Genomic DNA, 25,601 nt, shown 5'->3' on the forward strand with positions numbered 1-25,601 from the left:
TCTCACGTGTTGCGAGACGATTTGGTGGCCATGTTTGCAATATTTCTTGCCCATAAATCTAAGAAGTAACTCTAACGACACGACTTTTTACAGTTACTTCCAAAAATAGTGACTCTCTCACAGATAAAAGTTCTTTTCACTAAGCAGTTACGAGTTACAGTGACAAGTTACTGAAAAAAGTGACAAGTTACCGGTACCGCGTTTCTAGTATTGACTGCCTAAAAATGGCTAGAGCAACATAGGTAGGTGCCGCTTGGACCGCTTATTAGTCGTTGCAGGGGAACAAGGTAAGGACGAGAACGATCATGACGTCGCGTCCGCCTAGCGGCTGATTTCCAGTGTTGACGTCGCCTCGAGCGGCTAGTTTAGGCTTTGTCGACCACGCCCCAAACAAAATTTTGAGGCGTCTAGATCTTTAAATACGCGTTCACACCGGCGATGCGATGTAGTCGCGTGATAACTTTCATCGCAAAAGCGACCATCGCGAGAACAAAGCGACGCGATTCGAGCAGTCACTAGCAGGGTTGTAAAAGTTACTTAAAAATGTACCTAAGATATAGTTACAGTTACTCATACAAAAAGGTACTTAGGTAACAACCTAGGTACTTTTTTAAAAACTTTCAGGCACAGTTACTTTAAAGATACTGTCTTAATTTATTTTCACCAAATTAGTAAAAATATATTAGAAGTAGCCATTATGATGTTAGCCTGAGACTGAGGCAGGAAAACCTTCCTCGGTCTCAGGCTAACATCAGAATGGTTACTTTCCACCAGCTCCCCTGCGCACTCACTGCAATATCATTGATTAGAGGTAGAGCTTATTATACTAAGGATACACTTAAAAACAAGTTCGATAAATGTGCTTTATTGGTGTCAATGCGATGTCCACATCGGTAGGGAGTCCTCACGGGCTTTGTCCCCACGCTCCAATTTGTTCCCCGAGGCCACAGCTTACACTGTTTACCATGTCACACCGAAACCGCGGCCAACTGCGGCCAACGTCTTCCGGGCCGACGGGCCCGGAAGACGTTGGCCGCATGAAGAAACGCATGAGTCGAGTGCATGTGCACCTAACCTTCGCGACGACGAGCGAAAGGCTTTAAGCTTCCTCGTTTTATTTTTTTTTCTTTCGGTAGAAGAAAAATGAGTTTTTTTTTTTTCGAAACTTTCTCCGTTTTGATAACTGCAAAATTTGAGTCCGATTTATTGAGTGGAAACTGTACTATATACGCAATGTTACATTGCTTTACGGTTGCAATTATAATTTATTTACAACTATATTTTGTATTTATGGCAGAACAGTGCCACGACCAGGACAAGATACGGGCAACGGAAACTTCCCACATCGTTCAAGTTATCTCCTTTCAAGTATAGCTGTCAGAGGAACTTCAAATACGCAATGAAGTCGATTTCAGTTTGAGATGAAGGAAGCAGGTCGCTATTTTCCGTAGATGGAGTTCGGAAGCGATTAAACAAATTGGTGTCGTTAGAACGGCATCGCTAATTCACCGCTCGCTCAAATGAACACCTACATTCACTAAAGTGTGTCGTTCGATGAAGCATCAAAGGCGGGGCTTCGTTCGCTAAAACGTCGTTCGATCAAGTCAGTGCCTCCAATGCTGTACCCAACTCATGTTATTCACGGCACATGGTGGTGTGTTAATACTTCAAGACTTATAGTTTCTATCATTTTTACGAAGTGAATAGAAAAGTACCTGTAAAAAGTAGCTTCTCTTAGTTACAAGTTAGTGGAAAATGAACCTAAGATACAAATACAGATACCGAGAAATTAAAGTACCTAGGTTTGTACCTCAGGTCCAACAAAAGTTCCTAGATACCGATTTCCAGTTACTTGTACCTAGATACTTTACAACCCTGGTCACTAGTTGACCCGACTTTCTGTGATGCGACCTAGTCGCGAAGCGGCTGAGCCAATCAGCGGCGTTTGGAGCGAGAGTTTTCGAGAAGTAACCATGCGCAACTTGCTCATCGCGAGCTTCAGTGTGACCATCTCATTTTTTTTTCATGATACGATCTAGTCGCATCGCGCGACTGCTTCATACCGCCGAGAAAAAATAGCATCTTGTGATTCAGGGACGCTGATTGCGCTAAAAACAGTCTTAATCCCAAAGTCAAAACTATAGACAGGAGCTGCCCTTCAGAGCTAATCGCGTTAAAATATACCACAAAATGCACCTCCGAATTTGAAGGAAAAGAAAAAGTATTCCGACAACACGAAACCCTAACTGCATTCTGCGTGCAAGAGTTCTTTTCTCAGATGGACAGATTGTGCTTTATTCGTATCATGCGGGGCTATATAAGGAACAGGAATTCTAAATATGCTTTGAACGAAAACATTTCTCCGATTTATTTGCGATGGATGCCCTTTTCACATAAGTAATTCATGACTTGCAATGAGTTCACAATATCGGCAATTGGTGTGTCTTCGATGCTGAGAGCGTACCTCCTCCAGCATGCAATTTGCACCGTCAAAATTCTTTTTATTGAAAATAACAAGAGTAAACGATTACAGCGTCACGTCCAAGCCATATATAGCGTGGTACAAGCTTGGCTGGATTCGTGTTTTGTGCATGTTTCAGCTTTTAAGGTGCATTTGCAAATGAGCAACCGAAATTGCGCAAAATCTCGAACATGTCAGATTTGTTTCAAGCTATTTTGTTTCACAAACTGAAGGAATTTATTTCACAAGACCATGAGCCTTTTTGTTTTTCAAATAGTATCTGTTTTTTTTTTCGGAATAAATGCATCTAGTTGGTTTGCTTGACGGCAGGGAACTATTTTTTGTGTTCTAAATGTCGCGCGATTTTCGGTTTTATTTCAAACTTACATTTCAATCTTTACAGTTGATGTATCTTCGAGTTAGTTTTCTTTGAAGACTGGACTATTTCTGGCATTTATGTTTTATATCTACATGAAAAGTAAACTACTGCACGTCCATTATGACCTTCTGAAGCCTAAACAAGTGGGAGCAAAGTTGTTACACGTATAAGACACGCGGTGCCTGCTGCTTTCAGATGTCTTGCTATTATTATTTCTAGATGAAAGACCTGTCCTTTTCATTCTTTACCTTTATCAACATTTTTCTGCCGTACTTTGACGAGCCGCCTGTTATTTGTACAACAATCTTCTCATCTCGGACTCTCAGAAGAACATGCAGCGCCTTGTCAGGGAAAGGGCACACCAAAAGAAGAAAAGAAGAAACCCATATAAAGATGGCCCTCAAGTGCGTGAGGCCTCGTCAAAAATCAAAGGTGACGAACGAGAAACTTTTTGTTTTGTTTTATTCGAATGATGCCAAATAGTAAATAAGTCTATATACGGCCAGGAAAACGGTCTTGGTTATAACGTTGAGAGAAAGAGAACAGTGATCATGGTTCTGCGGAAAGTATTCCTCGTGCTTTGCTTCGTGGCGTATGGTAAGTCTTTTGCCCGAGATACAATATTAACTTTTTTTTTTGTTCTACGTGTTTCTTACTCCGGTTTCCCAAGGAGGAAACTGAAACCTTGTGTGTCACCTGATGCGTACGCCGGTTTCAACAGTCAGTATCTAGAGCTTGTTGTTTCTTGAGAACCATAACAAGGTGTTTTCATCTCAATTCATGGTCGGTTAGTATATTTAATATTTATTTTCCCCCAAGAATATATTTTTAAGAGCATGCTTGAAAGGAAAAAAAGTGCGAACGGCAAGCTTGGCGGATTGCTTTGTTTTTTTAATTATTAACAATTGAAAAAAAAAAACGAGCAGAAACCACTCGCTATTTTCTAACTTCTCAAAATAAATAAAGCACTGGGACTCTTTTCCGACATTCCTGAAATAATTTACATTATGCTTCAGAAACACCAGAAAAAAAAACTATTTTATATGTTCCAATAACGTTTTCATAATGTCGAACTGTGTTCCACTGACGAGTTTTGGCAAATTAATACAAATACTATATTTTATATTCAATATTGTATTAATATAATATCCTACATTTTAAGCAAGAAATGCATCGAAAATCTAGCAATTTCCGAATCGATTTTCTCCAAAAGTCAATTTGTTAGCCTTATTTTTATTAATAGCAAGGTAAAATATTGAATGATGAGGAAATATAAAGAAATCATGTATATTATGTTGTTTATATTTCCGCAATTAAAACTTGACTCTTCTTGGATGTGCGTTCTTAGAGGGCAAGCTTTGTTGGGGAGCAAACAACGTTCTGTAATGCATTCCGGAGAATTTTACTTGTTTTTAACGTTACGCGTTAATTAAAGTATTAAGTAAAAAGTATAAATCGCCATAATGCTGGACAAATTAGAACCTATGCATGGACGCTGTCACGACGATTAGATATTTTTCTTGATTGAAGCGACCACTTAACTCTTCTCAATGTGGACAGGACTTCCGGCACTTTTTTTGCGCGCCATTTTTATATCGGGCTAAAAACGTGATATCTTATCAATTAAAATTTTGATTTTAGATTATTAGATATGCGCAAATTTCTTCAATATGTTTTGCATCTAATATTAATTGCAGTCAATACTGCAATCTCAATATCACCCAAAAACTAAGAATTAAAGTTAATGAACATATCCTAGTTCATTATCAGCCTTATCGTGACGATTATTCCATCATCTAGTCGCCGCCGTGCCCTATAACTACTTGGTGAAAACCCGACGCTCTTCTAACTCTCACCCATATACTCATATAAAAATAAATCGCTTCGCACAAAAATCAGACACCGTGCATAGTTGATTGTAAAACCAAAACCAGACGTTAGCGAGTTTGTTCTCCCGCGGGCAACGCTACGGCCCAACCACTGGATTCTATGGCGTCCAGCGGGTTTACGCATGACGGCGGGACGAGGCGGGGCGAAGGGACCGGGGGCGGGACGTGGTCTCCTGCTGCGATTGGTCAGCGGCCCGCTGACCAATCGCAGCAGGCGGTGACGTCTCGGTCTCTTCGTCCCGTCTAGTGCCGCCGTCTTGCATAGCCCCCCTTGGGTACACTGTAAGAAATACCTGCACGTCTTCTTACCCGCAAAAACACTCAAAGATCAAATCATTGCTATCTAGTAAATCAGCTCAGCGAATGATAAACCGGAAAATCTGTTTTAGACCTGAAAATTAAATATGCGCTGTGGCATTACGCAATGCAAGCTTGGCGCTTTGCATTGCGCTATGCCACAGCGCAGACTTTATTTTTAGGTCTAAATGGACGTTCCGCCTCATCATTCGCTGAGCTGATTTCCTAGGTAGCAATGTTTGGCTCTCTGAGGGTTTTGCAGGTAACTAGACGAGCAGGCCTTCCTTAGAGTGTACGGTCTTGTACCAGTACAGGTCACAGGCGACTGAGCATGCTAAGTTTCATACTCATTGTCCCATGCCAGAAACCATTTCAGTGCTAAACTTTTTTTTTACTTCGTTAAAAATTGAAACGAATGTACTGGGGGGGGGGGGGGGGGGGAGGGGGCAAAAGTGTGGATAGCTCCGGAGCGCCGACCGAATTCCACCGCCGCCTGCTGTTTGTGTGTGTAGGCGTTGTGAGAGTACAAGCAGGGGGTAGGGTAGGGACAAAGTGTCGCCGCCTGCTGTCGAGACCCGCGCAGTCCGCACGAGCGTTCTTTCTCATTTGCTGGCCTGCTCGTTTGCTTAAGGTGCCTAAATGTCTGTCTGTATCAGGGTGAAGACATCCAATGTTGCCCTGCATGTGCCAGCGCGTGAAGCTCTTGGCGCACTCGGTGCGTCACTTGGGCGGTAAAACGACGTCTATGCATTAGCCAAAGCTACGCGCTCGAGCTGAATGACACCGGATTGCGCGCACTTCAAGATGCGTAAAAAAAAAACGATTGGGCGGAAAAATTGCTGAGATGTCACCACTCAAGCGAAAGTGCGCGTGTGTATGAAGGTACTCTACGTTTGCTTGCTTCAAAGCGACGAGCTACGGTCTGATTGAAGCGACGATAGACGCCGCTCCGGCAGCCGTGATTCCACATTCTTCGCTCACCGCTCTGGACAGCGGCCCAGCTCGCGTCCTCTGCGGCATGGGCAGTTCACGCGATTTATTTTTAGTGTTATTTCTAAAGGAGTTGAGAAACGAAATGACGTGACCGCGATAATTGTACCTCTCACTTCAAAATCAGCCAGCAACAAGCCCAATGCGCATCGCACTTGAGACGTCAATGGCCTCTGCATGGCCAAGGGTACTGTGGTTACGAGCAGTACTCCTTGGTGGTGTCAGCGCATGACAATCTCGCCTTGTAGGCCACAGGGCGTACGGCCACAGACCGTACGCCCTGTGGCCTATACGTGGCTTGCCTGTAACATCACTCCATGCCGCTGCTTTATGTGCCTTGAGCGTTCCATTCCCAGTGTTAGTTTTACACCGTAGAAGTAGAAGCTCGAGGGAACCAATAAATAGTAATAAGCATCAGTACTCAGCAATGGCGACACCTGCAAGTTATATTCAGTATTCGCTGGCGGCCATAGCTGTGTGCGCGACTGCTGAGCGCGTGCTGATGGTCAGCTTCCGCTGTTCTTATACCAACGTCTATTCCTAACCATCAAGATTATCGGTCTTATTTATGTCGGCTCGTTCTGAGCATGCGCCCTAAATAATGCCCTCAAATATGGCGTCCAGTGAATATACCCTATGTATGTTGTGACTGTGGCTTAATTTAGTGGGGAAACTGTGGGAGGAAGAGATGGTATGAAGGAGGAAAGGGGAGGGTAGGGAGGAAGAGGATGGGAGGGTACGCAGAAGAGGAGACGAGGACGGCAGGAGGAGGGGAGAGGATCTGGAGGGAAGGGGAGAAGGAGGGGAGAGGAGGACAAGAGGAGGGGCATGTCCTCACCTCCTCCTCCTGAAGAGCTGCGCTCTAATTTCGCATTACAGAGATTTGTAAACATTCAATTTTTCTGTACTATACCAACTCCCCTTTTTGATGCAGTCGGCCCAAGGGTATTTAATGTATAAATGAAAAAATATATATATAGATATTATTTATTTATTATTAAATCTTATTAATGAATTAATTATTGATAAATTCATTATTCGTATAAAAAGAAGTCAATTTACTGTACTAGTGATCACTGCATTGTTTTTATTTATACTTATACATTGTACCCACTCCCCTGTCTAATGCCTTTGGACTTGAGGGTATATGAAATAAATAAATAAAAAAATGGGTGCAACAAATGCAAACAAAATCTTGCGCACAGGCAACTTTTCCAAACAAAGTATGAAACACACACGCAAAATGAAGAGAACTTATTTTCAAAATCGCTCATAGAGGCTTAAAATTACGCCTACCGTATTTTAGTTTCGCAAACGGCCTGGTGCCCTTACGTTAGCGGTATGCAATCACGTGACGCGTTTAGCGCTTAAAGTATGTCTAGTTGGTGATTCATTGCTTATATTAGAAGCGAAAAAAATAATGCATCGACGGACAGTTTAAAGGACAACGAACATCACGGAGCGTTGGACGCGTTGTTTCCTCTACCTCGCTTTGGCGAGGAGAGCGCAGTGGCGCAGTAAAGCGCGAAGAGGAGGAGGGTAAAAACGGAGCAATGACGACACAGCAGCCGGGCACCCGTAACATTTCGAAGCGTCACCCAAATTATGCTTAGAAATACAAAAGTCTGGAGGTAATTTTTGTGAATTAGGAACATAAAACTGAGGCATATTTCCGAGATACATGTTGGTGCTGACCCAACCGTGAGTGCCTATTCACAAGGAGAACAAATAAGGCTGACAAGACTGGAGTAGCCGTTTTATTTTCCAAATTCTTCGCTCCAGTAGCTGCACTATGTAGAGGTAAATTGACATCCAAAATATGCAAAAATTATTCCAGACATTTATAAATTTCAATTTGAAAATTTCTAGACACATGTGGGAAGGCTATGCTTCCTTATGTACTAAAAACAAATGTCCCTAATAGATTGTGTCATGCGATCTAGCGGGTGTTGTGAAATGTTTTGAAGAAAAACGTTTCCAGCGCCCATGGCTTCATTGAAGACAGCCGTGCACATGACTGATATCGCGCCAATTTATCTTAGTAAATTGCTGCAATCGTATAAATGAAGCTACATTAAGCTATCTTCAAATTACGATTTACTTCTGCGATGTAGGAGGATGTGCTCGTACTTTATACCTTTAACGTGAGTTTTACGTGCAAACGGAGAGCTATGCTGAGTGGCGTAGCGCGGAAGAATCCTTTTGCAAGGAGCCAGTAGCATGGGCCGACGAAAATCCAACGAACATTAGGATACGAAGGGCAAGAGTAGGTCCCTCGTCGAAGATGAACCAGATGCTCTTGGCGATGCGTCCGCGTTAGATGTTGAGCCTTCTTTCCTCAGTGGTTCGAAGAATGAGTCAATTCTACAACACTTGGCCCTTTGGCCAGACGAATTGGCCGGCTGAAAATATGCATTGTATTGTTCTTAAATGTAGATTCCCACTTAGAATAATCTAAATATGCAAATGAATGAACCGTACTGAACGAATGAAATAAGGAATAAAGAAGTGCAGAATAGCTAATAAAAAATGCAGCCACTTGGAAAGCACGTCGTAGCTATTTTTAGAAAACGAAGAAAATATTACTTGCCAATAGTATTCACTACCACTTCAGATGGAAAAGCCGCCGTCCGCCTGTTTTGTGCTCTTTTATGAACTGCCGTTGTTTTCGAACCGAGCGGGTGTCCCTGGTTCTAAAGGGGCGACTTGGGCCAGGCAAAGGACAGGAATGCGGCAGGCCGTTGGGAACCTAGGGCAAAGGGCCTATTTATACAATATTCACTTGGACGAAATTAGGTTTCAGAGCACACACGCCCCAGTAAGTGTGCTCTTTTTAAAGGTTCACATTTCCCTATGTCCCTATGTGAAAATATCGTCCGTCAATGTGGGCGACCAATGCTTGCAGATTTGCAGTTTCAAAAACGTTTAGGCTCCGCCTAGTAGCCTTTCACAGCTGCACACATGCACGCCCGCAGAGGGACAAAAAATCTCAGAAAGGCACGTCGTCAGCTTCCCCGCTGTAGCGTTGGGCGGTTCGTGGACGGCTATCAGAGCACGACCATCGCGGGCAGAGTCTCGTGAGTAACTGATTTATTCAGACCGAACACAAAAGAGGAAAAAAAAGAAGATGTATCGAAGAATAGCGCGATAGACCGGACAACACAAAGAAGAAGAGGTGAAAGATAAGCACAGTAGGACACAACACCCGCCTTCGTCGATTGGAGACAAGGTATTTTAGTAATCCCCGACCGCAAGTGCTTACAGTTTTGTAAGCCTTCTTTCGACGGGGAAACGAGCCATCGCACTCGAGATCTCATAACTGGGCATCCAGTTGCACTGGTAGAAAATATAATATCTTCCGCTTGCAGCTCCCTTACTTGTGGCCGTTCAATTTGGGATTATTCCCGCAGACTACCTTTCTCAGGGAAAAGTCGGGACGATCCGTTGCCTACTCCCGAATTTCTGTCATATGTGTCGACTCGACGCCGCGATATTGAACGAAGATAAGTGCCGTGAGATGGCTGCACCTGCAGCACTCCGACTGTCAAGCTGGCTGAGCTTTCCTCTTGGAGCTCCAGGGTCAGCTAGTTGTCGCCCGAACACAGGACGATAGCCAGCAAGTCCGCACTTTCCCTTCCCTTCCTAACCCCCGAGGCTTGAAGAAAATGGTACTCCGCAAATTATGTTGACATGCTTGTCTATAAATAATTCGGGTTGACGGGATATTTAGAAAGCGTATAGTCGATCAGAATATAAAACTGATATGTTTTATCCTCTCGCGTGAGCCTACCAAGAATGACAAATGGTCGTCTTGAAGGGATACTTCGACAAAATTTGAAATATACCCGTCGTGTTCAGAAATAGGCTGATAATGATCCACGATATCTGTAGCTGACAATCGCAAGTCCGTAAGTTGAGGGTGATGGCTGTATTTTTCGTTATGAACGGCCCACTCTGGCAAGCGCTAGGAGAACAGCCAGCGGAGAGCACGTCACATCTGGCACAATTGTGACGTAGTTGGTCTTGGGATGAGCAAAGCCGAGACGGGGCTGACTTCGGTAGGATACCCTGGCCTAATGGTTCACAGCCACTGACATTTCGCGGACCCCTTGTGGATCGGCGTAGATGACGGAGGACCTCGTTTGTGGTCAGAGGAAGGGAAAGTATAGGTTAACTATGATAGTGATTTAATAAATGAATATAACTAAGTGGCAGTGTGAAGTAGACATCTCTTATTGACATATACACGAGAAAACTCACCCGAAAATTGCAACGTTCCTTCTCAATCTAAGAAAAGACAACTTTTATTGCCGGGCTTGTCTGATGAGGTTGGGCTTCGTGGACCCCTAGAATGCCTTCGCGGACCCCCGTTTTGAGAACCACTGCCCTAGCTGTTCCAGCCCCTGAAGCGGTCGAAGCACGCCAGCGATCGGGCCACCGTAACTAACCGCAAAGCTGCTTTTGTGTGAATTTTGAGTGAAGGGTTAATCTTCTATAATCTTGTATAAAGAAAATAGAGATATCTGGGACACCCAAAAGAAAGTGCCGTTTAGTGGGGAGATCTTCCCTCCTCTGTTCTCTTCTGCTGGCCGTAGAGCTGTCGGGAGGACGTCAGGTTCAAAGCATGTATAGCTCTAGACGAGACAGTTGTCGTCACTACCTGTCAAGGTTCCTAGACTGGCATTTCGAACGTGGCTTTAGCGACATCCACCAGGTGCTCTTTGCTAACCGGTTAATTTGTTTTCAAATTTCTTTTCGGGTCTTTTTTAACAACATTTTGGTGTGTCCGATGGATACTGCTCCTTTGAACACTCATAGACCAAAAACTAAGCGCCGAAATTTCGTTGTAGTATTCGTTTAAGCTGTCACGGTCAATAAACGGTGTACTCTTCCAAAGCACGGCGTCCCCAATATGTTGTGTTGTATATCGCGCATTGTCTTAATAAAAAAGATAGATGGGATATTAAATCGAAATATTTTCTCACGTTTCGCTAAAACTGGCCCATAAAAACTAAACATCGATTTTACTTTCCCCGTTATTAATGTCAAAGAAATAACAAAAAAGAAATGCACAGATTTCTCTGGTGCAATTAGAAGATGTTTCGTTGTTCAAGTTTGTGTTTTATATTTAATATTGTTTGTTTCTTGCTTATAATGATTGGCACCAAGGGAACGTTTACTGAGATACCCTGATCTTTTTTCAGCTACGTCGCTGAATGGACGTTTCGAAGTGGACTCAAAAAGCCCGGATGGAAGCGCAGTTATGGCGCGTATTTCAGGTATGCATTTATTTGAAACGTCGATTGGTCTATTGGCCACTGATATTTAGTGACATGGGTAATAATTTTTTAACTAATGTTAAGTTGACCTTTTACGAAATATAGGAAGATAGTGGTATGCGGGTAATAAGAAAACCTGAGAATATGTTTTTCAAGTCTCCTTGTCTTACAACATGAATTTTGGGCAATAAATTCCGAGGACATCTAAGCGCTTTTTATCAGTTGTGAATGCGAATGCATGAATGTCGGTCTTCGCTCCCATAGTTTGCCAGCAGCATGCATATTGGCGTAAACGGCAACGTTTACGTCAACTACCGAGGTTGCGGCCGGCGACCGATCACGTGCTCTCGTGAAGTGGCCTCTCCGCGCTGAGTTTGGCCGCGCAGCATTTCCGTAGTCTGCCGGGGCGGGCTCTGCTGGCTCTGCGACCAGCCGCCCCCTCTTACCGGCGGCCGGGCAGCTGCGCCGCCCTGGAGAGGGCTTCTCTGTGAGGTGGCGTTCCTTGTAACTACGCCGCGCGGCAGCCAATGGGAGCCTCGTTCCTTGAAACTATGACGCGCGACAGCCAATGGAGGCCTATCTATCAAATCGCTGCTACAGACGATAGGCTTCGCTGCATTGCGACAGGGCAGTTTAGGTGCCGTTTGGTGCGGCTTCAAAAGCTGATAACGCCTTTTAACTATATGGGACCCCCCAGTTAAAGCTTTCGCATTAAAAGCACATAGTGGAGATCGAAACACTCACTGGTAAAAGTCAAGATACGTGATGACCATGCGTAATTTGTTCTACCGGCGGGGGCAGGAGCGGTGGAATAACCACCCGGAACAACACATCAACAGAATGCAGCTATCCTGCAGTTTTTGCCGTATAGGAGGAGATTGATGCGGAGAACAAAAAACGATATATCTACCTTTTGCAGAAGTATGCTCCTTAGTTAGTTCAACCTCACAACCATTGTACTTTAAGGTGGTTGACGCCTATTAGATCAGACATGACTTTCCCAATAAAAAAAGGGTATTTTCATGGTCGCGTTCTCCACCGTGCACTTCGCGCGACTAAAATAATTTCGCACGTCTGTACTTGTTATGAGAAAATTCGGGCGTTCAACCCTCTACCTACTATTTCGTTGGTCAGATAAAGATAATTATGCGTCCCTGCACACTCACTTAGACCTACATAGAGAGTTAGAGGCCAACAGAGAGAGATGAACATGTAGGGATTTCATCCGTTTTGTCTTTAGAACTTTCCGTCTTTATTTTGAGACCATTCCGAAGCCTTGAGCGCTTCTAAAATTCTTGATAGGTGGATCGAAAACTGAGCTTGGGTTCAAAGGGCACAATTGAACATTATTGAGGACATTTTTTTTTCATTTGGCGCTAAAAGTTCAAAGCAGATATGAATGGCCTCGATACCCTTTATATTCCATATGCAGCTGGCCGCAGAGGTGTTGGAAACAGTGGCACCGTTTCAACGAAGTTGAGAAAAAAGAAATCGGCTGGGACCTTTAGGAGAGCAGAATAAAAAATGTGCGAATACTGTTTTCATGAGGTTTCCATGTTTGTAAATTACATGGCGACTGACGTTTGATTTAGGGGCATTGCAGCGAATCAAATTTTCTTGCTAACTAAAAACCTAAATTGGCTTTTTGTTACAACAATAATGTGCGGCTTTAGATAACGAATGAAATTATCTTGATTAAACTGTACTTTCTGACATATTTGAATTTATGGTGGAGGCTTTTTCCACACTGTTTTTAGAGATCAAGCAGGTTGATGAATCAATGTGCTATGTTTAAAGCGGCCTAGACTGGCGACAAAGCACCATTCTTGGGATGATATGATGTAAATGCTATACATTTTTATTTACTCTATTAAAAGGTGTGTATATTTTTCTCAACCTTGTGTTAGGGTGTGCAACGCGAGTTTGCATATTAGGGCTATCTAGATAATACAAAGGACATAAACATATTTATTTACGCCGAAGGTAAATATAATTTTTTCTATCTCTTCCCTGAACTAGTGGCCGCGAAACGTTTTGGGCGTATTCAATAATACAGAGCTATTCTAAACCACTAGTTTACTGAAATGTATGTTGCGATTTGGGCGTTTATTTTCGGACATTTATAGTTTAGTCGTGTGTATTTGAAGATTGCATTATGACTTCTTAGTAATGAAGTTTAAACAAAATCTGGCGCTTACCGGTTGTTCAGGTATTTATTAAATATAAACGTTCACGAGCTGGTTGTTGTCCTTAAGTCTATTTCAAACTTATCATTATTTTCCAGATACACTCTATCGTGGAGGTTCAGCGTATCTGGAACTTTACATATATTATAGTAAACACATAAAAAAACGTGTTGGTGATAAACAAAAGGTGTTGGAATATTTGAAACTGTTTTTAGAAAAGGTAAGTAAATTTACGTACCCTTGCACAAGGTTTAAGAGTAACTTTCGAGATATTGTTGTGGCATGGCTAACTGAACAAGGCCGCATGTGGAACAGTAATACAACTTAAAAAGACCTGCGGAATTTTCATATTTTCGGCTACAGGCATCCAACACCTTACTACACTTTGATTTTTTCTGCCATAAGATTTCAGTCGACTTTTCCTGCAAAATTAAATAAAAAAATGTAAATATTGTTACGGTTCATACGTAAAATATTTTCGTACTTTTTTAGAAGCTTCGCTTCTGAGCTTATTCATTATGGCACGCTGGCCTTGAGGTATGCTCTACATCTTTCTTGTGAGAAACGCTCGCTCACCAGAGTAGCTATGTGTGCCAAATAACTATTTCGATGACGAATTAAGCATTGCGAATTTCATAACTAGCGAAGAATCGGGAAAAACTGAAGTTGCAATTAAATCACGCATCAATAGATTTTAATAATAATAATAATAATAATAATAATACCTTTATTTTTGCAACAAAATACAATGTTGAAAAGGTGACGCGGGAAAAAAACTGTAAACACAGCATGACGTGCCCCGAGCCACCTATACCAGCAGTCGCGATGCAGGCGCCAAAGATTTATACAAAATTAATACATGACATCTGTATTACATGTTTGACAAACTTCACAAAAAAAGAGCTGACGCTATACAGGATAACTAGCATATTGATACAATTTACACAATAGTGAAAACATGCGCAGAACGTTAGGACATCACTGAAATAAACGCGAAAAAAAAACATCGATGCAAGAGTTTTTTAGCGCTTATTGCGAACAATGTGGCTCAAAATAAACATTTGAAATAAACATTTCCCGTAAGATGCTCACCGATATATTGCTAAGCTCAATACCCTGCCTACTAAGCTGGTTAGGGGTAGTCGGCAAAGTATATTTTAAACTCTGCTGACCGTAGTTTGTTCTAAAAAAGGGTACTTCCCAAGGTTCCTAAATTCGTGTTGGGTATCTATAAATTTTATCTGTTAGCTTCGCTAAGTTTTTAATGTGATATTGGGATATATTTGTTTCTATTTTATACCTTGCACAGAAACGATATTTATATGAATCAAAAATGTTCATGCACCAATTTTACTAAAGACATCATCGGTTGGATGTTCTAGTGGCACTTTAGAGATACTTCTTAATATCTTTTCTTGTAACATAAAGATTTTGTGGAGGTTGGTACAGGTAGTAGTGCCCAATATAAGCTGACCATAATTTAAATGTGAATAAAATTATGAATTATATAATATTAACTTTGCTCTAAGTGGTAGAGATTGTTTATGACGATAGAGAATACCGACGATGCTCGATAATTTTGATACGATATGATTAATATGGTCGTCCCATGACAAGTTTTCTTGAAAAATAACGCCCAAAGTTTTAAACGCGGGAACAATTTCTATCCGAGAAGAATTTATAAAAATATCCTTGGTAATATTAATATGTTTATTTTTAGGTCGGAATATAACTGCTTTTGTCTTAACGGCGTTTATTTTTAATGCATAATGTCTACTTCATCTACTAAGCTTTTCTAGTGTTTCGTTCGCGTACTCAATAAGCTCCGACGCATCATCACCATCAAACAATAAGCTTGCATCATCTGAGTAAATAAAAAAATGAGTTGAGTGACTAATATTTACGATATCATTTATATATACATTGAATACGAATGGCCCGAGAATTCTTCCCTGGGGAACCCCTGGTTCAATTGGTTTTATTTCAGATGGGTGGCCGTTTGTATGAACATACTGTCTCCGGGAAGATAAATATGAACGTAAAAGTTTTGATACATGACCACGAAATCCATACATATCTAACTTCTTTAGTAGCAAATTATGATCTAGATAGTCGAACGCTTTTGTAAAGTCTACAAATAAGCCGAGAGTGAGTTTCTTTCTTTCAAAATTTCCAAGTAAATGTTCTTTTTGCGCAAGGAGAGCTAGTTCTGTGGATCGATGTTTTTGAAAACCAAACTGCGACGAGCTAATCAAGTCATGATTATCAGCAAATGTTGTCATTCGAAGTAGCAGTATAACTTTTTCTAAACCCTTAGAGAAAACAGGAAGAATTTAAACGGGTCGATAATTGCCCAGTTCTTTTTTATTTCCTTTTTTAATATAAGACTGTTACCTTCGCTAGCTGGATTTGACAAGGAAACACACCGTTTATGAAACAGAGAATGTATATGTGTGCTAAGGGAAGAGAAATAAGATCAATTGCACATTTAACTGGTTTGATCTGCAATCCATCGGAGTCGCAACTTAGGCTATTTTTTTAGTACATTAAAGACAAATATTACCTCTGAAGCCGTAGCAGGCATAAGAACCATGGATTCATTATTTCGAGCATTTATGTATTTGCAAGCATCTGACTCTAGACGTTCTTTAACCAGACTTACATAAAGTCATTCAACGCATTTGACAAAGCTTGTCCTGACAGTTCTTGATCATTGTGGCTAATCTTTAAAACTTGTTTTGTGGCGCACAAACGACCCAATAAAGAGTTCAGTTTTTCCACACAACGTCGACTCTGTTATTACAAGAAAGAAAAAAGTAATAAAAATAAATTTTCTTAGCATTTTGGAGTTCTTTGTTTAATTGGTTTTGATAGCGTTTAAATACTGTTAGCTGTTGGAGTGATTTTGTTTTTACAAATTTTTGGTATCACGCATTTCTAGTACGAATTCTTTTGAGCAATTGTTTTGTAATCCACGGTTTACGACATTTACTATGAGAGCTTAATTTTTTATACGGAAAGCAGCTTTCATATAGTTGTTTGAATTTGTTCAAAAACAAGTTATATGCTCTATCTGCGTTCGTTTCATGAAGGACATCGTCCCAATCCATACAAGATAGTTTTTGTTTGAATTCGTTCATGTTATCAGCCGTTATATTCTGAAACTGTATAGCTAACTCTTCATTATATTTTATGTTTATAGTTTGATTTTTCTTTATACACAAAAATATACCCAAGTGATCGCTTATATCAGCTATCACTACGCCAGATTTGATATATGATGTATCGTAGCTTGTAATAAATAGATCTAATAATGTCGATGATTGCATTGTAATTCTTGTAGCAGTATTTATCATATTTTCACATCCGTTTGATTTAATTAACGCATCGAATTGTAATTTACATGTCCATGTCAAGTAGCATATTAACATTAAAATCGCTTCCCAAGATTACATTGTACTTATTTTCATTCGCGAACTCAAGAAAAGACTCCAAGTAAGCAAAAAAGGAAGACAAGTTCCCGCTTGGCGGGCGATAACAGACAGCTATAATGCTCTCTCCCATCAGTAAAGACAGCATCTCGTAGTCTTTGTGAACGCAGCAATAAACAAATAGCATTTCACAGGAAATGTCATCCTTTACTATCAGGCCAACGCCCCCGCCGCGATATTCTGTGCGGTTTAAAATGTAACTGTTGTACATTGGTAAATTTAAAACGTTTGTATTATCCGTAAACCACGTCTCTGAAAGCATAAATATATCAAACGAAATTTCCAACTGATAAAAAAATAATTCAAGCTCGTCTGTTTTATTTCGCGCTGATAGAGCGTTCAGTTGAAATCATTTAAGAGCATCGATATACTCGTTTCCTAAAAAATATTTCACATTCGAAGGAAGAAAATAGTCACTGGACATAAAGTTATAAAGTTCCGTTTATTCAATAAACTATCCGTGCCATCCATTTAAAAGAAAAAAGACTAACATCTTAAAATTGAGTGCGTGTCACATGAGGCATCACACTAGCTTCTCTAATTCATCCACAGACCTGATCACGTGCACTTGCTCGCGATCCTCCTTGTGCACAAGGACGTGGCCGTTTTTGTACCATACGTACCGATAATTCGTTGTTTTGGCCCATTCTTTTGTTTCCCGAAGAAAGGCTCGGTCTCCTTTGGTTAGATTTTCTTGAATGTAAGCATCGTCTTTTGATTTCCTTAGAATCTGCCGTTTACTGAGCCATTCATCTCTGATTGTCTGATGAGCGAAGCGAACAATGATGCCTGGTATTTTATCTGCTCGGGATGGATTCAGTGATAAACCTCGTTACTTTGGGTAAAAATGGAAGTTTAATCGAAATATTGCTGGAAACATGTCATAAAATCGTTAAGTGTATATTTAGGATATGAATTAATAACAAACATTTATCCCAAAACGCACTTTAGGGCGAGGTCTTTTTATTTGAGAAACGTTTGCTATCCATCTATACGAGGTGAATGAAAGTGCCTTTGATTACATTAATGAATTCTTAGTATTTTCTCCTCTGAAAGCCGAAATTGAAGCAATAGTATTGTGTAAGGTCGAGTATTCCAACAATGACAGTCCACAAGAAATAAACAACGCGATAAACAATATTGAAAACTAAAGGCAAAAAAAAAAAGAAATTATGGCTGCCACGCGTGAAATGCATCGTTAAATACCTTTCTAGAAGGTAATATGGATTTTTGCGGTGCTTGAACTGATAATATATTTTTGATTTTCGGGTACCGCAATGAATGGCTCTGGAACCGCTTTATTTTTGCTCTTCATTAACGAAATTATTCCCAAAGTTTCTGCAAAAACAAGGCTGTGTGCCGATGGCTGCATATCCTATTGAATCGCGAAGGATTTTAGCAATTAGCACCACTGTAATGAAGATCTGATTTTTTTTAAAGATTAATGAAGGCATTGCGACAGTGTAGCACATGTGCATTACCAATAAAAAAGTATTTATGTGTCTCTAACTCACAAAATGAAGCTGCTTTATATTGAATATATTCTTAAAAATCAGATCCTTTCAGAAATGTTAGAGTAGGGGTATGTAGAACTACGTATAACAAACCGCATGCGCTGGAATAAGCAGTTGACTGCCTGCTAAAAGCTCCTCGCAAGATTGGCGGCTTTTATAAATAAGTAGGTAATTAACTTGTGTTTTTAAGTGTAATTAGTTGAAGAAAATATAGCCACGAATGCTTCGTCTTGTTTGTCTTTTCTGAGTGTGTTTAATTTCGCATTCACTTAAATTCAGGGTGTTGGCGCCACCTCCGACCGCCATGACAAGAGGAAAGAGATACTTCTCGTTTTCCTATGTTTACCTTGTGTTTGGGTTGGTGCGGGACGACTCTTGGTTCATCAGTTATGGTTCATTAGTTACTTAATTATCTCGTCACGAGGGAGGCCGCCGACACTTCTGAGCCTCGGTGATCGCAGCTAAGCAGACGGTGCTAGTCTACTTCGATGTACTGTCGACAGATGGCTCAACGAGATAAACTCAACCATGTAGTACCAGGGGCGCGGCGGCGCCTCGACCAACCATCTCCGTACAACGATAGGTGCCAACCGGGCCATTACGGCAAGTATAAATAGAAGCTCACACGGTGCTCTGGGAAAGAAATCTTGAACATCAAAGCAACCTGGACAAAACACGAGATAATTGGGCATTGCAGAGACTCGCGTCGTGCTGAAGGCAGCGTAATACAAACTTTCGGAAGAATGTCTGCTAAAACGAAGACAAAGGTCGGCGACCCCCGCGGGGAAGCTCGGCACATATCTTCGGCACCTGGTTGACATAGATGCCCACGCCGATGCCTTCCCGTTCAAGAAGTAGTTGAAAGCGTTTAATCACCCAAGAGATCGGGAAGGCATGTCGGTCCCGTATAAATGAATTTCAGGAGGTACTTAAGTTAGTGCTCAGAGGCGAGACTTTTGTAGCTTGCTCTACTCAGTGCGAGTCGTCAAAAACAAGCGAACATCATAGACAACCGAGAGTAACATACTCTTCCCGGAAGGTCTGTCATGTTGTTTTTGTTTACCTCCGCACGCCCTGCAAAATGCAACAGAAACTTTTTGCAAGGGTTGTCCTTTCCTTGTCTATTCAGAGCTTGTATAAAATATACACCTATTATGTCTTGCCGACGAAACAGTGTACACTTTTTTTTCCGCTTGTTTTTCAACTTCCACTTAAGCATTTCCACCGCCAACCTCTACGCCCCCAACTTGGCGACTAACATTTCGACCTGTTTTATATTTTTTTCGTATTACTAAATAAGCCTAGACACAGCATCATCCTATTTTGGCGTGCCATTTTATTTATTAAGGACTACGATGAAAACAGCTTATGCGTCGTATTCGTTGGTTATTATACTTTTGTCGTAGTTTTAGCTTGAACCGTTCAGACCCAGTGTTACAGTGCTCTTAAGTACACAATTTTACCGGGTGTTTCAGCGAATATTTAAAAACAAATTCCTACTAATAGAATGGTTGAGAAAAAAATTTTCGATAAGAAACTTCCTGTCATGGTGGGCATCAAGGTTGCAACAAACCTGCTAATTAGTGTAATATTTTCCTGAAGTTTATTTATTACCTTTCAATTAGTCAAAATCAATATATGGTTTCAGTTTGAAACTTCCTTAAAGGGGCACTGACACCCCAAAGGTCATATTTATTTTTATTGTCTAAAACGATGCAAGTTGCAGTCATATAGACACGCAAAAAAAACGCATCGCGAAAAAATATTTTCCCAGAGCGCGCGCGCCTTTTTATTTTTGGCGATTGATTCTCCCGCCTCTCGCCTCCTCGCTTCTTTTGATTCATGACGTCAAGAATCATGATATTTAGAAGCCTTGTAGGCGGCATATTTATAACATTTAATGACGGCAATCCTAAAACATGCTTTTTAACGCAATTGCGAACGCACTACGGCCCTTCTTTGTAAAATACCAAAAATCGGGAGTTCGTTGTGGTGCCGTCTCCTGGACTTGTATCCTCCAACGGAAAACAGGCGACACCGCTCAAAACCGGTCCGCCGCAACGCCGGCGCTCGCTCCTTTCCTCCTCGCTTTGGGTCGCCATGGCAACAGCAGGGAGTGGTGAAAGAAAGTGGACTCTCAGGACTCCGCAATATTTGACGTCACGGCACCGGCGCCGATCGCGCGGGAACTTCGAATTCGGCATTTGGAAATTGTTTTTTTACTTCACAAATACTGAATTCCCAAATTTCAAATTTTGAGGGTAATGTCCCGGCATCGTTTTCAATCGTTGCGGATAATGAAAAAAAAAATGATTTTGATGTGTCAGTGCCCCTTTAACCGTCATCAAAAACACCTAAGTGTGTCAATTTAGGAAGGTTTAAGTACGTATGAAGAAGGGGGGGGGGGCTTGGGGGTGCGCTACAGTTTTTACTGGAGCAGCAGGCACAAAGCTGGGGATGCCAAAATCTGGATGATACTTTTATCATCCTCGTTCTCGCGTCCCCAGCCTTGTGCCTACAGCATAAGTGCGGGACTGCGCTAAACTCCCACGCTTCGCACGTGGTTTAATCATTCCTAAAATCAACTGATTTGGACATTTTCAACAACGCTTAACAGGTCTTTATTGGGACCTGATGTATATTTCACTAACTAAAAGTTAATTTGTAGCGTTTTTTTTTATAATTTCTTGCCTGATTAGTACGTTTTGCGCAATCCCGGATGTTCGCCGTGGCTGATAGTTTGTTCCCGAAATAAAGATAATACATTAATAAATAAGTGAAGACTCTGAAATTTTCAATTATTCATTCATGCATTGTTTTGACTCCAACAAAATGTTTGAGTCACGTCATAACTCTTGTTGGCTTGTTATGTTTCCAGGTAAACAAAATTCTGAAAACTGCGGAACCAACACTAACTGTGCAGTTTAGTCTTCTGGGAGCCAGTCAATGGAATGTAAGTTACGTTTTCTATAATTGTTCTTTAATGCAGAAACTGTTCTTAATATCTTGCTTTTGCAGGAGAGTTACAGAGCTCTCACTGCAGACAGAAAAGCCCTAGATGCCGAACTTTTGATTGCGATACTTGAGGTGTACGGGAACAGGCTTGCGACACGGCTGCACAAGGAAAAGTACAGGAATATAGATGCTGTGTTGTTTCTTACCAGGTGAGTTGTGATTTTTTTTTAACTGGCAGCCAAAGAAGGCGATGCAGTAATACTACAACACAGTAAAATAAACAATTGCACGTTTTAGTTATGTACTGCATTAGATGGTATTCTCTGTCAAAGCCAAAGTTCTGCCCAAATGCTTTCGTGCTATCATTGTCAAAACATTTTGGGAGTTAAATGAGCTCCTCAAATTCCTCCATATGAAGGTGTGGCAAGTTAAACGTGTACTTTTTAAGTCAATGAAAATTAAATCTGTAGTGCATCTCAGTCACCATTATAATGCAATTAAATGCAAAGGTGCAAGCGAGCTGGACAAGAATGACGAAAATAATCCCTGGAGAAGGGGAACAAGAGGGCTAAAAGAGAAACACAAATCTCCAAACACAGCGTTGGCTCCTTTTTGGCAAACCACCCCAGACTATCATCGTCTATTTTGGCTTGAACAAAGCGCTCGACAGTGTGCTCGATCACCCTGTAAATTGCAAGTATATTAGATACGCGTGTCATCACTTTAATGGTTTGTACCTTATAAGAAATCTTAACAAAGTAGAAATTAGCAGGTTTCAAGAATCTGCTTCGTCGAAAAACTTCAATCAAGCACAAAATATCACCCACGGTACAGTGTTTATGGCAGCCTGCCGTCATTGCGCTGTCCGCCATATTACTATGGTGGCTAGAGATAATATAACTCTACCAAAAAGATGGCTGACCGTGGCCGCATTCCCGTCCATAGGCGAAGCTGGTCAAACGCGATCCAGCAAATAGACAGAGATCAGTGGTCGTGACCTTCGTCGTGACCTTCACGAGTGTCTTTGGTGACGCCACTGGTGACGACACTGTTGACGTAACCCGTAACCCTCGTGACTGTCACGACGTCACTTGTTACCCTCGTGACGTCACTTGTGACCCTCATGACGTCACTTGTGACCCTCATGACTTCACTCGTGAACCCCGTGAACTCACGTGTGGCATCATTATGGGAAACGTCCCATGATGCAACGCGCGGGACCCCCATCACCCTTGGGACGTCACGTGTGACGTAATTATCGGAAACGTCCCATGATGCAACACTCGGGTCACTAGTGAGACCTGCGCGTTGCGTTATGGCAAACGTACTATGATGCAACGCGCGGGTCTCACTCGTGACCCGCGCGTTGCATCATGGGGCGGTCCCCATAATGCAACGCGTGGGATCCCTGTGATGTCACTCGTGACCCTCGTGATGTCACACGTGACGCCACAAGTGGCATAATTATTGGAAACGTCCTATAATGCAACGCGCGGGTCACAAATGAGACCCGGGCTTTGCATTATGGGACGTTTCTTATAATTCAACGCGTGGTTAAGCCGACGGAGACGGCGATGGCGACGCCGCTCAAGTCGTAAACGAGCGCCTAAGAGAGGCGCTCTAAATGAAATATAAGAATCAAAACAGGTTAGCTCGTGACCTTTATTTTAATATTAAAATGATAACTGCCCATTTTATACAGAAATATACCTCTTTAGCTTGACACAACTAATTTTGTTTATTTTAGCATATATTTATTCATTTTTTTATTTATATCTATACTTGCGGACCAGTTAAGAGTTATGCAGGAGGTCACATCAGTGCAAAACTCAGACATACGTGTACATAACAAGCAACAAAAACTTCGGCAGGGGCGCTTAAGACTGCTTACGTGTAGGAATGCGGAAGCATTCCTACACGCAGCGTGTTCATACAAGCAGCTCGCTACGTCTTCCTTTAAGACACGGCGCTCCAGCGGTGATGTCATGCTTCCCCATTGCCAACGCTATTAGATTACCTCAGTTGTGGAACTCCCGCGGAGGGGGGTACCCGCCTCACTCAATTCAACCCGCCAAGCGTCGTTCGAAGCGCCATCTATATTTTCGTGTCATAACTATGCGTTTCAAAGAGCCCAGGTGAAGCGCCAAATGGCGATCACAACGCCCCCATTTACCCTGCAGCGGGAGTAAATACAGCAGTAAACACAGCAGATACAGTGGAAAGGGTTACAGGGATGCCAGAGCCGTATATAGGGAGACTTTGGTCAGTCTATGATCTCGCCGCCGCAACGCTCTCCTTCCGAGTGAGCCAATCAGCACGCGGCGCAGAGCGAGAGGCAAGAGCGCATGCGCGTGAACTTTCGGCTGCTCCCACCTGAGTGGGGTGGGCCGCCATCTTCGATCATTCTCCCGGCGGAATGCGTGGGATCGGCATCTAAATCTCGATTATTGCCTTTTATATCGCTGGCTCTGGCAAGAAGATGATATTCTGTTTTTCCTCGTTGGGTTAAAAATCTAACAAATGAAGATTTTTCGGCGTATGGCCACAAACTTTTATTCAGGCGAAAAAGAAGTCGGCCCGTAGCAGACGACGCGTAGCCTCAGCAGTGCTCTTCTCCGACCAGTCTCCGACAGCGTTGCTAAAAAATGGCGGTCGTCTCCTCTCTGCTCCCTTCTTTCTCTCTCGCTCCTTCGGTGCTCTCCTCCCTTTCATATACTTTTCTCCTCTCCGGCGCCTTTGTCGCCACACCCACTGGCCAAACTCTCCCAATATACGCCTCTGAGGGATGCCACCTCCGTCTCCCCAGCGGACGCGCCGCTGGTCGGGACGCGCTACCTGAAATTACGGCTGAGCAGTCTTGTACACGTTACTAAAGAAAAGTAATCGATTAGAATTACTAATACTCTTGGCTAAAAAGTATTCGATTAAATAACTTGATTAATCGACAGCAAAAGTAATTGAACATTACTTTAAGAAGTAACCGTTACATTTCCGATTACTTTGTTGTGTGAAGTCTTACATCTTTAGCGCTCCATAACAATGAACTACTTCCAACCTAAATTTAACATTTTCACAAGTATTGAAGAAGAAAAAGCGGGTTTCCTCTTCATCGTCGTTGGACCTTCACAATGCAGAACACAAGCATAGAATTCGTTTAGAGAAGTTTAATGATTTGGGCGTTCGCCAGTGGAAAGGGGGGGGGGGGGTGAGTGGGAGAGGAGGGAGTTCTAAGGGTTGTCGCTCAAAGTTTGCGTCGCTCATTTTATTATTCACATGTGAATGAACTCATATGTTATACAAAAGAGCAGCAGCTCCAGGATTTGAAACGGATCATGTGTAGTATACATTAGCGGAAGAGATCGCCCCAACCACTTCTCAACTCGAAACCTCGCTTGTCACAAAAACCACGTAGAGTACATAAGGAAATATTTGAACTGGCTTTGTTATATTTTGCATCCGCTTTAGATATTCTTCGGTTCTGGTTCTCCTACTGGCTGCGAGTAGGTGCCGTAAGCAGGATTGTTTTTTTTATTATTATTATTTCTGTGTGTGTGTGAATGAGGGGGCTAGTTTGAACGAAGGACTTACAAAGTTACATTTTGCTCCCTCAAACTTCGCCCTGAATGGCCTTAGTCATGCACCCTAATCCCAGCTCGGGGAAAAAACAAACAATAAAAAACCGGACATTTTACAGAAACTGTACATGCAAAGGGGTTGACCTCGTTTCTCACTGCTCCGCAAAAAAATTAATTTTTTTTCGGCTCGGAAAACAAAGCAATATTTTATTTTTGTCATTTCAGAAAAAAAAAGCTGTGTGCAAAGGGGGGGGGGGGGGGGGGGGGGGAGGGGGTGGTCCCGTGAAAAAATAGTAACGGTTAGAAGTAATTTTTATTACTTCAAAAATTAATCAGGTTACTCTTGTGATTACTGCCTAATAAAAGGAATCAACTGATTACAAGATTACTTCAAAAAGTAATCGATTACAAGTAATTTGATTACTTGTAATGCGTACGGTACAAGTCTGCCACTGAGGCATGGTTGTATGAAAAATATAATTTTGAGCCGCAAAACCTAGCAAACTAAAGATCTGAGAAAACATAACGCGCCCCCCATTTTGTACTAAACTCCAATAAAAGTTACGACAAAAAGAGTTTTTTTTT

At 41.9% G+C, this 25,601-nt stretch overlaps 1 protein-coding gene across 1 annotated transcript in view; it reads left to right on the forward strand.

The window, feature by feature from the left end:
• The first annotated feature begins 3,391 nt into the window (after nucleotides 1-3,391).
• LOC115310917 (venom metalloproteinase antarease-like TfasMP_A) overlaps nucleotides 3,392-25,601 on the forward strand; it is a 65,207-nt gene continuing 42,997 nt past the window's right edge. The window contains exons 1-5 of the mRNA XM_029969403.2: nucleotides 3,392-3,437; nucleotides 11,221-11,295; nucleotides 13,580-13,701; nucleotides 21,365-21,439; nucleotides 21,505-21,650. Coding sequence (XP_029825263.2) covers nucleotides 3,392-3,437; nucleotides 11,221-11,295; nucleotides 13,580-13,701; nucleotides 21,365-21,439; nucleotides 21,505-21,650 — 464 coding nt within the window. The remainder of the gene's footprint in view (nucleotides 3,438-11,220; nucleotides 11,296-13,579; nucleotides 13,702-21,364; nucleotides 21,440-21,504; nucleotides 21,651-25,601) is intronic.

Source organism: Ixodes scapularis, unplaced genomic scaffold (assembly GCF_016920785.2).
Source record: "Ixodes scapularis isolate PalLabHiFi unplaced genomic scaffold, ASM1692078v2 PGA_scaffold4__175_contigs__length_147842914, whole genome shotgun sequence".
NCBI classification, from domain to species: domain Eukaryota; kingdom Metazoa; phylum Arthropoda; class Arachnida; order Ixodida; family Ixodidae; genus Ixodes; species Ixodes scapularis.